Raw genomic sequence first — 16,134 nt, 5'->3', positions numbered from 1 at the left:
TACCCAGGTTTATTGGAAGTGATAGTTCAGCCAAACAGACACAGTCAGCCCCTGTAGATTTGAAAGGTGGCTGTACAAACCTGTTGAGCTTGTTTGTAGGTGCCCACATTTTGCTCCTGTTGTTGGATAAAAGTGGATAATGTTGGAGGAGGTGGGTTTAAAAGGTTTCTATAGATGTTTTGTTACTTTTTATTATACCATGAAAACTGATTACAGCCTCAGTTCTCCCTGACAGACAAAACTATAAATGTTTTTCTGCCCCTTCCCAAGCATATAGAGCTACAGGTGAGCGTAGTATCACAAAAATTAACTACATGCACATTGTCACATAAGTGTGGAATTCATTGCTCAAATGTACTCATGGGGGCCAAACTGTCCTCCTTGTTCAGGTCACATTTACTCACCGCATCAACATCCCAAAAGCTGCATGTGGTTGTGCAGCAGCAACCACAATCCAGCAGCTCGCCACAAGGGTGGAGATGCTGGAGAGAGAAGTTTCCCTGCTCAGGGCTCAGTGTGGATCTGGATGCTGTGGGGAGAGCTCAGCCATGGGTGAGTACTGTTCAACAATGACAACGATGCATATGGGCAAAGTTTGAGGATGTAGTTTTTGTTTATACTGTATAAGCCACTTTACCTACGAACAAAAAATGCAATAATAAAATGTAGTAATAATAATATGTGGTATCAACTGTTCGGCCTTTGGAGGCAAAGATATAAAGAACTGCAAGAAAAACATTCAAAACAGGAGTTCCTCACATGGTAAGAAATAAAATCAGGTACTATAAGGAAAAACCTGCAGAGAAAAACTGTTTGTACATTGACTGAAGAGGACATAGACGGCAGCAGAATACTGATGCTGGGGGGCGACTTCTTTTTTTCTGCTGCACAGTCTCGGTGTAAAAGGTGTAGAGAAACCTTTGCTACTGGTAAAAATTTTGTTCACTATTCCGGAGATGCTGCCATTATAATATGAGGGGACTGGAATGGATAGAGTTATAGGGTTAAAGGATCTGCTCCATTGACACCATCACCCCATTCAAATATCTTCTGAAAACGCTCCATCTCTACGGTGAGAATATGATTATCTCCAGCAGTCACGATCTGAATCAGAATGAGGATGAAATGCTCAGCTGGGGAGGATGTAGGCTGGATGGAAATGCATAAAAAGAAACAGGTTTTCATTGATGTCTTGAGTTCTGTTTCTCCCGTCAAGGCTGTGGACGAATGTACACATGAAGCAGATTAGATGTTTGATATAATATCATTTCTGAGTTGATACTGAAATAATCAACTTCTTGAAAATGTAAATTACCCACAATTTATTTAGGCATAAGGCACAAAGTGTAATATTACCCAAAATGTCAAGCTATTCCTTTAAGGCTGATCGTATGGGAGACTTTCCATTTTATTTTGCTACAGAATATGTAATAATTATATACTCTTTTCCCAGGTCATTTGGACTTTGTCCCCGGCTGCAGTGGCCATGGCAGCTTCAGCTTTGACCTCTGTGGCTGCATCTGCGAGGAAGGCTGGACCGGCAAAAACTGCTCTGAGCCTCGCTGCCCGGATGACTGCTCCGGCCAGGGGGTCTGTGTTGAAGGGGAGTGTGTGTGCGACCGTGACTTTGGAGGCGACAACTGTTCAGAGCCGCGGTGCCCTTCAGACTGCTCGGGCCGTGGGTTGTGTATTGACGGGGAGTGTGTGTGCGAGGAGTCCTTCACCGGTGAGGACTGCATGGTCGGGCGATGTCTCAACGACTGCTCAGACCAGGGGCTGTGTGTCAACGGGACGTGCCAGTGCCGCCCCGGATATGTGGGAGAGGACTGCTCGCTGGTGTACTGTGCTAATAACTGCAGCAAGAGGGGAGTCTGCAAGGAGGGTTTCTGTGTGTGCCAGGATGGCTTTGCTGGAGATGACTGCAACTCTGGTAGGCTATTACTTCTTATCCTTCACATCAGTTTAATTCTCTGACTGTTGTCAAGTACAAAAAGTAGTTTGTCTGACATTTATGGTTCAATTCCGTTAATCAGAAACTCAGAGCAAAGAAGGTGTTCTCCCTTAACACTTGCTGTCAGTGTGACTAAGACCAAGTAAGTCTGCCAGAAATCCAGCCTAAACAGATTTCACAATGAATCTCTGTGAACCTCAAACAGTTCAGGCTGAAAGGCTGGAGAGTTTCTTTCAAAATTAGAGCAGCTGCATTAGATGGAATGCCTCAATTGCCAAGAGTGGTTTTCTGTAATGTGGGCACATTTTCTGTTCATGAATGACTGGCACTATCGCTGAGGTTTATTTGGGTGCAAAAATTGAATGTGTGCTTCAGATAACAGTCTAGCAAATGTGTTTAGAAACTCGATGTCTCTTTATCTGCTCTACTTACATTTTGGGAGTAATTTTAAAAAAATAAGAAAAAACAGATACATAACACCAACAAACAGTAAGATATTTTCCCCTAAGCTACTCTTATATAATGCTCTCACACTGTTAGATATCATGAATGTGATGATGTTTGGAGTGGATTTTTATATTCTTGAGATCTAAACGTGTTGCACAGTATGTTTATGTAAACACCATCTGGCACACATATACAATTAGGGCTGCATCTCTGTTCAGCTAATTAATAAGTTCTTCAGTCTATGAAATGTCAGAGAAATAATGTCCATCACAATTTCCCCAAGCCCAAAGAGATATTTTAAAAATTAGCTTACCAGAAGTCCAAAAACTATAGTTAGAAATATTACAATAATATAAACCAGAGAAATGCTGAAAATCCTTCAGTTAATTATCAGATGTGTTGGTAATTCATTTTCTAGAAGTCTGAGAAGACAACCCTCAGCCCCATTATTTTTAGTATACAGCATGTGCTGCCCTGAAAAACAAACCCCTCTATGCTTCAAATGTAGTTGGTGGGATGCGTGATTTGCTGGACAGCAGAAGGTGTAACAGCATTCATTTGTCAAAAGTCACATTCATCCGGGGAGAGAACTGTCACATTAGCTGCAGCTGAGACGGTGTCTGAGCTGTGCTCGTCTTTGTTCCGAGCCAGCTCTCTGCGCCATTGGAGGCCATTGTCAACAAAGGGACAGAAGAGCGGTTGGAAAAACAGGGACGGCAAATCATATTACTAAAGCTGATTCCTCACTAAGGCTGCCCTCCCATTCAATATCTATACCAAGTTATGGAGTCCAAATTGCTTATTTCTTTGCAATTAGAGGCAAAAATAGCAAATATTTGTAGGGGATAGTTTGCTGAATACAGAATAAAGCAGTTCATTTACCAGAGACCTGAAGGGTGACAGGTTTAAGTATTTCATGTTATCAAAAGCTGAAGAAAACAAGGTTTTTGGTTCGGTTATGGTGGCCTATATTCTCCCACTATGAGAAATAATGGAGGCTTTTGAATTTAAATTGGATGTTTCAGGCATGGGGTACAATACAGTGTATCTTACATAAAAATATATCCACCCACAACGCAGGGATCAGCTTGCACCGAAGAGTGGCATTTAATCTTGACACTTGATCACTTTGATGAGTCCTGATGCTACAGTGGGAAAATAGCAGTGACATTCTCACATTGTTGAAAGTGCGGCTGTGGTGACGACTGACATTTACATTTCTCACATAGCTGTGGATCTCAGTGCTGCAGTGTATACGAAAACTACAAAGAAGTTTGGTATCATCCCTTGTCCAGTTTATTGCCATATTTTATTGCCCTACTCTGCTGTATGACATCAGTTAAGTTTATCTGAACAGCATGGCTTTTTTATTTACAGCAGATCCCACAGTAGAATATCAGTTTAAAAGCCTAATATTTAGCTTTGGCAGACATGTGACAGTCCAGCACTTCACACAATCAAGCACTTATTTTAAATACAAACACACACCTAAACATAACCTGACAGCCACACAAATAACACACAGTACTTCTGAGTCATTCATGGTCTGCCTTAGAATCGCAAGGACACGTACTCTGTCCGCGGTTTTGACTGAAATTGGACTGAAGTCCTTTAATATCCAGAACCATTCTCCTGCACTGAATAGAAATTGTATGACAATACATCTTTGACAGTATTTGTTTTGGAGCTGGGTCTGATCTTTTAGCAAACATCTAGTGTGCTGTTCCTTTTCAGGACGCTTTAGCAGAGTGTTGGATATGAAACCAAATTTGCATATCAGCAGAAAAAATTCCAAAAGGCCTATTTAGAGCATAATTAAACAGGTAATTTACTTTTTCTCAATAATAAAACATTTCAGCTGTAACAGGTGTTGTGGATGGTCCAGACATCTTTTTGGATATTTGCAGGCAGCAAAAAAGCAAAGACACTTGCAAAGAGGCAGGAGCACTTTGGTGGTTATTATGGAATAAAGTGTGCACTGTCCCTGTATTATTCAGATGTTTTCTATTACATAAAAACAAAAATCTTGTACTTCACACTGGAAGTTTCAGTTTAGTTGGTTGACCAATTAACAGGAGGAATGCCATTACACACAATAGCCTGAAGGCATGTTAGTCCCCTGATGATGCACTGACCTCTGTTGTCAGCTGAGTTTTACCATCAAGGTTTGAGCTCATTAGATTTTGCTGTATCTGCCTGTGATGGTGTGCTGATTAGACCTAATGAGACTTAAAAGACTCATGGCGAGATTTTTGAGTAACCTTCAGCAAGTCGCCCTTTTGAAGCAAACCTTAGGAAAGGTACATGCCTTAGAAATGGTTTCATAATTTACCAGAAATCAAGGTAGACAAAAACCTTGAGCATCTGAATAAGTCTGCAAGTTATATCACCGATGTGCAGTAATGTAACATCTTATTTATGAGGATAAGTAGTATTTGTAACTCAAGTAATTAATTGTGAGATAATGTTTCTAGTGTTTGGCAGCATGCATACAGGCCCCGTTAAGATGTCCTTCCATATTTCTGCGGATTCTTTTTCTATTCTCTACCTGCGTAGAGACGCTGGTTGAGAAGTCCTTTAAACTCATCCTTAGATGTTTTAGGCAGAAGAACAATATGTGCTTAAACTGAAATTAGAATAAGAAAGGAAATCAAAGAGATCACATTAGGAACTGAAAACTGGCCCAGTCACAAAGGTCAGGGACTCTCCCGATACTCTGCAGTTGAGAAATGTTGATAGGATGTCGGGTTGGACCTGTCCTGGGGTGACAATTTCAACTGAGTAAACAAGCATTTGCATTCTGATTAACTGGTTGTTGGTGACCTTTCCCATAGCAACAACAAAGTGAGGTGATGGAACAAGTCTTTGCTGTATCTTGAGTGTAACGTCACAGAATTCAGCTTCAACATTCTTGCTGAACTTTTCAGAGCAACCTTTTCCAAAGTGCTCACTTGAGAGTTTGCCCTTCACTTTCTATTGGAGTTAATGTTGTTACTTTCAAGCAGCTCATCTGTTCAGCCTCCTGCATGACCTCATTCAGTCACTCCTCTCCTATCCCACGGATTATTGCACTTTCTTTTGATTTGTTATATCCTTCATATACCTGACAAAGCTGAGTCCAACTGCGGAAATAATTCTAGCTAAGTGAATGCTGCAGGAGTTGTTCCCAGTGCAGGCTCACTGTTTCGAAATGAGCAAACTACTGTAAAGCAGGCAGCCATCTGTTAAGTGTGTGAGGAAGTAGCTGAAATGGCTACTTAAGTGTCCAAAGGTTCCCCCCAGGAGTCCTCAGTGCTGTGCTGTAGAGTCCTGTATCACAGGATGTAGAGATGATGATTGGGTGAGATGCTGTTTATCACACCATTGCTTTCACTGCTCCTTTACCATTCTCTCTGTCTCCCCCTTTCTTCTTCTATTTTCCTCATTCGCGCTCTTTAATCTGTCTTTCTGTGTTAGTCATTTATACTCCTCAAGCACATCTCATCTAATCTTTTTGTTCTCCTGTTCTCTTCTGTCCTCTGTGCATGCGTCTCAAACTGTTTGTACCCTCTGTCTTGTCTTCTCCTCCTTTATGTCCTTCACCTCTCTCCCCCTCCTCCTCCTCCTCATTGTTTTTGGCAGAGGGAGCTGTAAACACTCTTGTTTATGCCTCTGCATTTACATTCAGCCCCACCTCTCAGGTTTATGGCTTGTCGATCTCAACTTCAACATGAACGAGTGACAGAGCTTCTCCCTCTCCTGTTAATACTCGGCCTCTTGTTGCGACAAGTACTGGCTTCTTTTACTGGCTGGAATGCACATCCAAGAAGCAGTCTTCTCGAGTCTGAGTAGATATGTAGCTGTCTCTTTTTAAATATATACATAACTGAAAATGCGGGTCGCAGAAGGCAACTTGACAATATCTAAAAGTGAAAAAGCATGGGATTTAGACATGAAATAAATGTTTAAAGGACCAGACCAGAGGTTTTGCATTTTTAATCCAACTAACTACTATATGTTTACACCTTATTCTGCTGTCAGTCATTTCCTAAAACATGCAACTATGTTTTAGCGTTTTTAGTATTTTTGCAGTATTTCCTATTTGTCAGAATGAAATGTTGAGTTTATACACCCAACTTAAAATACAGTCCTTTGCTGGCTAACAAATTCATCTACATTTATTAGTTATATGAGTTGCCATGAGTATTTTTATTTTTAATATCTTTTTAATATCATTTCCTGGCAAAATTATACATTCCTTACTTGTAGCTTCGTGGTGGATCAGTTGGCATGAAAAAAATTCCTGCCTGCAAGTCATTCTGATTGGACAGACTCTACCTCATCTAGCACACCAAAACACTGTGCCTATGAGGGATACTGAAGTTTTTCAGCTGTACTCTGTAAGAGACAGGGAAATTATGAATAAAGTACGTGGAAAACTTTCTGATAAATATGAGAACAAGTCAGTTTTCATGGATTTCCAGCTAAGGTAGGCTATGGCTATCTTGCTACCTGCTATCTTTAAGCACATGCAAAACACTGGCAAGTTACTACAAGGGTGCCGTAGGGGTTAAATTTGATGCTGATACAAAAACACACAAAAATTAAAAATAAATAAATAATAAAAGAAAGAAAAGAAAAAAGCAAACGTTTAAACCCAATTTGAATTTGTTTTTTGTTTCAACAGTGGCACCTGTCGTGAACTTGATGGTCCGAGGGGTGACTGATCGAACTATTGACCTGGAGTGGGAAGGCTCAGTTGTGCTGACAGATTACTTGTTGACCTACACACCAAGCAGCCCTGGGGGTAAGCACAGAGCTATGCTGGCCTTTCAAAGCTAGGAAGGTTGTAATTTAACTTTAAATCGTAAGCTTTTCTTTCTTTTTTTTTCTTTTTTTTTTTTTTTTTTTAAAAGTGCATCCATGTATCTCAGTATCTTTTTACCTGTCTCTCTTAGGTGTACAACTAGAGATAAGGATTCCAGGCAATACCACCACCTGCACTATCTCAGGCCTCGAAGCAGGCATGGAGTACAACATCAATGTGTTCGCTGTCATTAACAACACTATCAGCATCCCTGACAGCATTACTGTTTGGACCTGTAAGTGCAGTCCTGTGGGTAGTTCTGATGAAATGTCCCCCGTACAGGGCTGAAATATATTCCACTGTAGCCACGTTTGGTCCATAAACAACAAAATATTAATTTACAACTGAATTTAATTTGTAATTAAATATCCTCTGTCTCGTAAAGTATCTCTCATGCATTCATAAATGCACACAGTCCTTCATGTGGATGCACATACATCCGGTCACTCAGTTTTTTCTTTTGTTTTTTGTTTTTTTACCAACTGCTCCTCTCTGCCAACTGGTCATGATTCCTACCTGCAAAACCTGCTTGGTGTCACTCACACTCCAATACACACCCACACACACAGATATGAACACCATTTGAATGTGTAACTCCTACCATCAGCTGTATATCAGCTGGCTACATACAGTGTATTATCATTAGTGCAGTCCTGGCTGGTAAAATGATTCTCCATTTCACAGATAAGTGAATTTAATTTCAGTCATAGCAGAAATTGGAGTAATAAAGACAATTTAGGGCATTTAAGCTTGATGCAACCATTTGTCAGTGATGATATGATTTGTTGGGTTGTCTTTGCTAAACTTAATTATAAAACGTAGTATTTGATTATCTAGAAAGATTTATAGGGACACAGCTGCCTCTGAAAAAAGTCATTTTGCGAGATCAATTTATGAGCTAGGGCTATTTGTTTTTAATAAAGGAATCAGTGTTGCGAGTTTTATATACAGTGGCTTCAGAAAGTATTCAGACCCCGTCACTTTTTGCACACTTTGTGTTGTAGATTTAAGTTTAAATCGATAGAACTGCCATTTCTGCCCATCAATCTGCATTCAGTAACCCATAATAACAGAGTTAAATGTACTTTTAGACATTTTTGCAAATGTATTAAAAAATCAAAAGCTGAAATCTCTCATTTACAGAAGTATTCAGACTATTTGTTGTGGCATACCAACTTGTGGTCAGGTTCATCCTATTTGCTTTAATTGTCCTTATTGAAGTACTAAATGAAGGGTCTGAATACTTTTTTTCTCAATAACTTTGCAAAAATGTCTTGAAACATGTTTTCACTTTGTCATTATGGGTTATTGAGTATGATGTTGGACAGAATGGCAGTTTAATCAATTCAAATATAAATCTACAAAACAATGAAGTGTGCAAAAAGTAAAGGGGTCTGATTACTTTCTGAAGCCACTGTACAAGTAACAACAGTACTGTCTAAATCATTGCATATTTGAGCTTAAAATAAAAAAGTATTTTGTGTGTGTTGTGAAGCAGGTGTTTGTTTTTTAAATCTTTTTAAACAAAAATGACATCTTAATTAATAAAAATGCAAAAAATCATGTACAATCAGGAACCTTAGCACTGCATCAGTCATGACTGAAAGAAAGAAAGAAAATTAATAAAGACAGAGGCAGCAGAACAGAAACAGAAATTTAAAAGAGAAAGGTTCAGCATCGGACACCTTCAACATTAGATGGAGTAGTGATTTATGGGCTGTGTGGGTCACTGAAGAACAATAATATGTCTCTGGCTACCTCTCCAGATCTCTCCAATCCGGATGGTTTAGTTTTCAAATCCATCACAGAGACGTCAGTGGAGGTCCAGTGGCAACCCTTCTACTATTCCTTTGATGGATGGGAGATCAACTTCATCCCCAAGGTAGAGTAAAGCTGTGGGAACACTCAGTGTAAGTGTTCGCTGTCAGCCCCAATGTAAGACTGCAGAGTGCACTGTGTGTGGAAAAAAAAAAACTAACCGAACAGAAGGAGAAAAGTCTGATTTTTTTTTAATGCTTTTAATGAATCATCAGCAAATGGCGAAACGCCTGCTGTCCCACACCCAAAACAGACCAGTTTTTCTACTTTGCTGGTTGTGCGAACAAAATATTCTTGATTGAAAATAATTATTTTAAAATCTCACTACTGCCGATCTCTAAATGACTTTCTGAATTTCTGTGTAGAAACAGGAAGAAATATAACTGGATGGATTTAGGTTTTCTTGGGGGCCCATACCAAATTAGACAAGCGGATTGTCTTAAGCTTATTGGCTATTAGATGGATGAGCCATTAAACCCTTTTCTAGAATAACCCTTTGTAAAACCATAGCATGGCCAGGTTGAAAGCCAGAAAGCAAAAAAGCTTTCTCTTTCTAATTCCTGCTGTAAACTCAGGTACTCTCGGCACTCTAATCTTGTGCCCTCTCACAGTAATTGGTTTTCTCCTTTAAGGTGTTCTCAGGGGGAGATATCCTTTGGTCAGGCCCCAAGCAATAAATCTGATGTTAAGGTGTTTTTTTTTGTGTGTTTATTTCAAGCCCTTGCAGGGAAAGAAAGTTTCTGAAGGAAAAAAGCAGTGGACCTCCTGATTTGATTTGATTGCTTTTAGCCCTCTGTTTCTCTCTCTTTCTATCCAAAACCTTTCATGTCTCACCGCTCTCCCTCTTCTTCCAAAATCTTTCAACCCCTCTCCCTTCCCTCATAATATCTTCTTTTTGCTTTCAATCCACCACTTCTTGGTGGAGATCTCCAACCCTTTCCTCTCTACCCCCAAAGGTACTCTCCACTCCATTCTTTCTCCCTCACCTCTCTCTTTTCCTCTCTCTATCCCTTTCTGGTTAGGTTCCTCCCTCTATCTCCCCCTGCTTTCCATTTCTCCCTGTAACCACAGGGGAAATCATATTATGAGTTGGCAGCCACGCCCCCTGTGGATCTAATCCAGCAATGGGGATTTTGAATTTTGACAATCTCATAATGGAAGTAGGCATGAAAGCTTTGGCCAATGCGAACAAACACAGAACTCACTACCCTGTAAAAAGGAAAGGGAGGGTGAGGGATGGAGGGAGGGTGAGCGTCAAGACCCATCGTTAAAACTGTTAGAAACAGCTACAGTAGATATCTGACATTCCAATAAAATACAATGCTGCCAGTGTTTTTTTTTTAAGCACAGACCAACCACACCATCTAATATGACATACTTTGGAGTCTTTGTAAAACATTGGCCGATTTTTAATAGCTTTATCAATCAATACAACTACTACTAGAACTGTACTAGAATTATACTAGTCATACTATATTAGTAGTGGTTGTGTTAGAGTCACATACAGTCATAAAAATAATAATTTATTTGACTTTTTTCAAAAAGGACACAGGCTTTTTCAGTTTTACTATAGGCTACCTTTCAAAAAAAACACATTTATTGTTGGACAAGCTGCTTGAGCTTTCTTTTGAAATTAAATCCACACACACATGACCGACCAAAAACAATAACAGTTTCCCTGAAGTGGGAAACAAAGTGGTCAAAGCTCAAAGGTCAGGACACACGATGAAGCTGTACAAATCTGCCTTATTATCTTTATATAAAGCATTTTGTTCATAAATGATGTCTACATGAATGACTTGAATTCATGCCTTTGGCTACAGAACTGTTTAAATTGCACTTTGTGACTCACTCCTTCACTCCTGGGATGAAAAGACACTGCCTGGCAAATTCCATGAGCAACTAAAAATGATCTTTCTTTCACATTTGAGCCTCTGAAGCTGCATCGTGTAGAAGAAATTATGTGATTATGCTACAGGGGAACCCCTTGCATACATAATACATATGCATTACTGTACTGTATAGACAGTACTGTATATATTTAAAACAATAACATTGAAGATTATTAGTATTAATAATTAGGCAAAGTAATTATAAAAAAATCTGATGTATTTCCTTTTTTGCAGTTATTAAGATAATAATCATTGCTGCAACACATTTCAAATCTAATATTAATATATTGTTTTCTATGAATAGTAAAAGGATTATTAGAACCATCTCTTATCACTTTTTTGACAGACACGAAAAATGAAATGCTGACCCACCTGAAAAACTAAATTACCCTAATAAGTACGATGTCTAATTATCAGCAAACTGATGCAGGAGGTGGGAGTGGAATATGCTGTTATGGTGATTCATTTTCTATAATTTAGCATTGCCTGCATTTAACTATATTATTATTGAACACCACTTGTCATTGGAACATTACCGCTGTGTGTTACTGCCCACCCTGGTAATTTAGCTGAGGCGATTAAATGAATTGCATCTGTCATTACAGTTTGGATTCAGGAAAGTAGCAAGCTGTCATATATTCTGTTTTAATACGACCCTTAGTCGCACAGGCTTGTGGGGATCTTGGAGCAGCAGTAGGTGTAACATCTGTCTGTCGGCAGGAAGTGCATGCGCAACACTGGCTCTCTGGGAACAGGTGGGAATAGCAGGGGCTCCATATGGATGAGTGACAGGCCTTTGGAAATGTACATAGTGCTGCCTCTGCTGAACAGGGCCTGAGAAATATCACTGTGGCGCACTTACTCAGTTTTGCTTAGCAACACGGTTTGGGAATTTAATATGCTAAACCATCCAGAAGTTTACAAACAAGTCAAAAAGAAAAGGGCCTCAGTATACAATTCAGAAAATTTATTATATAGAAATCAGCTGCATGAGTCATTGCCTTACCAGTGAGGGCAGTGTTTTATTTGCCAGATTCTTTATGTCCAATGAGAGAAGAGGTTTGTGCCACACAGTAGCTGACATTTACTCAAAATATGCAAACAATGTGAAACAGAGTTCCAGTCTCTTTTCATCACATCGCTACTGTCTGTGTTTTTTCCCCAGGACAATGATGGAGGGATGACTGCACAGCTGCCCAGCACCATCACTTCCTTTGTGCAGACTGGTCTGAGACCAGGGGAAGAGTATACTGTTAACTTGGTGGCGCTCCGAGACCAGGGTCGAAGTCAGCCAGTCACTGCTACTGTCACAACATGTATGTATGAATGAAAACAGCTGATTCTGAAATCAACGAGGATATGGTTTCATCAATCATAAATGAAAATAACTTTGTTCACCTCTCTGTGTAGCTGCTGTCATATACATTTTTTGGTCCCATAGGAAACAATGGAAAACTGGGCCGCAGAGCCCTTTCTCAACCAATATCTCAAAACTATAAATGCTAAAGGCATCAAACTTGGTAATTGCCCTCAGTCTATAAAAAAATGGTACCAATAGCGCCAAAATGTGGTCAGTTATAGCAGTTTTTGGTTTCATTTTGAGTTTTGTCTAATAACTCATGAATAGTAAGATGTAAAAGAAAAATTGTTTTTTCGATAGATTCCTTGGATCAGTGCGAAACTTTCATATATTTCCATTTTCACCAAACTAGATTTCGGCCATTTTGAATTTTTAATTAACACATTTTTCTCCCCCCTGTTTTCCATTTTTCAGCCAATCTTCACAAAATTTAATACTTACCCTATTTGGACGATTACGTAAAACGGCAGTGATGTTTGTTTTACAATATTACGTACCGGTTTCTTGCAATTAGTCAAAGTAATTTGGGCAGTTGAAGAAAGGTGATGCCGCGCTCTTTGGTGCTCCAATCAGGATTTAGCTACAGTTGAATCAAAATGTGACTGCATTGTCAACAAGTCTCTGATATTTTTATACATTTATATGTACTACCAGAAAAAGTTAATGTGAACAGGGCTGCAAATTATTTTTATTATTGAAGAATCTGTCAATTAAGCTCAAGGTGGAATTTTTAAGTTGTTTGTTTAGTCCAAACAACAGTTTTGAACCCAGCATTGTTCAATTTACAATGATTATATAACAGAGAAAAACAGTCCTCATATGATTAATTAATTATTATAACTGTTGGCGATTAATTTTCCGTCAATTGATCAGTTAAATATAAAATTTTTGTCCCTGCACTGTGACACACACGCACACAGTGTGACACACACACAGTATACACCGGGATCAATACCCTGGCATAAGCAGTGTCACCTTTACATATTTGTTGATCTGCCACCATTTATGTCCCTGATGTAAAGCTCACTGAGGTATTGCCCCCACTCTTCACCCAGCTGACACGACTTAGACAGCTTCAATAGATCCAATTCAAACTTGGTCCATAACAATTCAAACTCTGATTTCTGCAGCCAAAACACCATCAATTTCCTGTCAAGTCTTTGTTCGTTTTGTAGGTTGTAATTAAGTATCGATTAATAATTCATGGCACTCTCTCATTAATTTTTCACAACGGCTGACTGTAGGACACCTTATTGGATAAAGAAAGTGGAAAAGAAAAATTTGAAGTTGTTCAATTATTTAGAACTAAGATTTATCCTTCTTCAGAGACGGAGGAAGAGTGTGATGAGGAGTCAAAAGAAAAACCAGAGGGAGAAGACAGCTGATGTGGGACCTGGTTCTCAGCAGCTGTCTTCCTCAGGATGTTTTCTAGGACGAGACCCAAGGGGCCAATTTTTAATACATCAAGGATCAGGGTGGACATGCAATGTGTCAAGCCAGAGCCTGGGACTTATTTAGATCTCAAAAGCTTAAAGAAAGATTTTAAAGGAGAACATTGGTCCTGTACTGCTCACTGTGTGGAATATGCCACTCACATGAGTTCTGATATCACAGAACAGTGTGCTGCTATTTTGGTCGGTTCCTCAACATTAGATGATGTTTGTCACCTCTTTCAAATGAAATTGAAAAATTATTCAAGTTGTCACAAATTGTTCATAAATGCCATTCAAGTTATAGCTCTGTAGGGTTCATAAAGAAAAGCGTTGTTGTGAAAATCTAAAGCGCCTGAACTTTCCCAGACGTCTAGTACAACAAGAGATGTCATTTCATAGCTTTTCTGGAAAGAAGTAATTAATAGGTTAATGAAAAAGAGTGGTAATTATTACATTCTGTAAGACCCCATTACTTTGACAGAAATTTCTTTATATTGACATTGATGCTCTAACAATGACAACGTGTAGAGAAAATGTTTAGTGAATGCCCCTGTGTCAAACACTCTGAAATGGGTTTTTCTCGTCACGCCCAATGTGTTTTCAGCTCTTCACACCTAATAAGTGTGGTTTTCAAACAATCAGCTGTAGAAACTTTAATCGTGGCTTATGGTTTACACCTTGCACAGATAAACCCCATTGCCCCAGCATGTGTCAGGGCTGATAAGTTTTACATGCTTAGCTGTCAGAGAAAAGCTTCATCTGATAACAAATCCACATCTACAGCACTGCTGCAAAAGCTTAAAGCACCAGCATGAACTTTCATCCTCTCATTTAAAGTTTTCCGTTTAGCTTCCCTGTGAATATTGACTGAAATGTGTCCAAACCTAAAGATGGTATCAAACTTACACTTTGATTTTGTTTCATTTAATCATAATTTGCCCAAGAGTGTGTATTATTTGGGCCAAGCTCTTTTTCAACTGCTTGTAGGTATACAATATTTAACATTTGAGTTTAGTTTAGTTTTCTTTTGTTCAAAGAAAATTGGTTTGTGTAGACAAATATGTTCAAATTCCTCAAAGTAAAGGTGAAACATTGTTTGATTGATCATTCAGTTGATTGATTGAACCGTTTTGATCATTAATCTTTTAGGTTTTTTTTTTTTTTTATTGTCTAGATCCAGCTTCTCCAATTTTATGATTTGCTGTTGCCCATTTTTTTAATCTTATGTCAGTGATTCTCAACCTACCAACCCCTCTAATGTGTCACAACATATATATGGATTTTTCTGCTTCTTTTCTTTTCTTTGTTTGTTTTCTCAGAAGTTTAGAGATCAAAATTTGTAACTTGTAGACATCTGACAGCTGTGATGGAGGGGTCATAAGTAGACACTGCTTTATTTTAGGGATCACAAACCAAAAAGATTGGCAAACACTGTCTTATGTGATAGTAAACCAACTATTATAGGTTTTGGAGTGTTGGTTGGATAAAACAAGCATGAGCATTTTTTTGTATTTTTTCAAGTTTTTTTGACTAAATAATTAATTGAGAAAATCATACGCAGATCATTCTGATAATGATACTGAAACTAATTTTAAGTTGCATTGCTAACTGAGAGCAAGTTATCTAAACATACAAATAACAAAAATTCAAGTAATGAATTGGCAATAAAAATGTCAAATATTACCCAGCCCTTGTCAAAAAGTAGTGCAGCAATAGATTACATGGTAGATGAAGTGACTACACCCAATGACTCCGCTTTTTTCATAACAATAGCAACAGGAAACTCAATAATTATACTTCTTTCTTTCACAGTAATTGATGGCCCCACTCAGTTGATCGTGCGGGATGTGTCAGACACTGTGGCGTTTGTGGAGTGGACACCACCGAAAGCAAAGATCGATCAAATCGTGTTGCGTTATGGCCTTGTGGGGGGTGAGGGGCCGCGGACCACCTTCCGCCTCCAGCCCACACTCAGCCAGTATTCCCTGCAGGTGATTGTGTGTGTGCGCGTGTGTATGTGTGCATGCGTTTCTGTGTTTGTGTGCAATTCATTATGTCGTGTGGTCACAGATCTGATCATACAGACACATTATGTGGATTCACCAGCCATCTGGGGAAAGCCAGTCCCCACAACTTAAACCCTTGATCTTTCGGTTGAGAGTTGGCTTTGGGGATTACATTGTACTCACAAGTATAGTATTACTAACGTGTGTGTGTGTCTCTTTGTGTGTGTGTGTGTGTGTGTGTGTGTGTGTGTGTGTGTGTGTGTGCGTGCGTGTGTGCGCACTTGTCATGCTTGTTAAATTATCTAATCTCAAGAGTCCGCCTCCCTTCTGTGTTTGGAGATAAAACAAAAACAAATGCAAAAATCCATGCAAAGAGACAGA

General features: G+C 39.1%; 1 protein-coding gene across 1 annotated transcript in view; it reads left to right on the top strand.

The window, feature by feature from the left end:
- tnr (tenascin R (restrictin, janusin)) overlaps positions 1 to 16,134 on the top strand; it is a 169,472-nt gene that overhangs the window by 101,794 nt on the left and 51,544 nt on the right. Inside the window, exons 8-14 of the mRNA XM_040143972.1 lie at positions 390 to 552; positions 1,454 to 1,930; positions 7,065 to 7,184; positions 7,336 to 7,479; positions 9,011 to 9,126; positions 12,120 to 12,270; positions 15,560 to 15,738. Coding sequence (XP_039999906.1) covers positions 390 to 552; positions 1,454 to 1,930; positions 7,065 to 7,184; positions 7,336 to 7,479; positions 9,011 to 9,126; positions 12,120 to 12,270; positions 15,560 to 15,738 — 1,350 coding nt within the window. The remainder of the gene's footprint in view (positions 1 to 389; positions 553 to 1,453; positions 1,931 to 7,064; positions 7,185 to 7,335; positions 7,480 to 9,010; positions 9,127 to 12,119; positions 12,271 to 15,559; positions 15,739 to 16,134) is intronic.

Source organism: Xiphias gladius, chromosome 14 (genome assembly GCF_016859285.1).
Source record: "Xiphias gladius isolate SHS-SW01 ecotype Sanya breed wild chromosome 14, ASM1685928v1, whole genome shotgun sequence".
Lineage (NCBI taxonomy): Eukaryota > Metazoa > Chordata > Actinopteri > Istiophoriformes > Xiphiidae > Xiphias > Xiphias gladius.
Note: the sequence above shows the minus strand (reverse complement) of the source record. Positions and strands in the feature narration are given on the sequence as shown.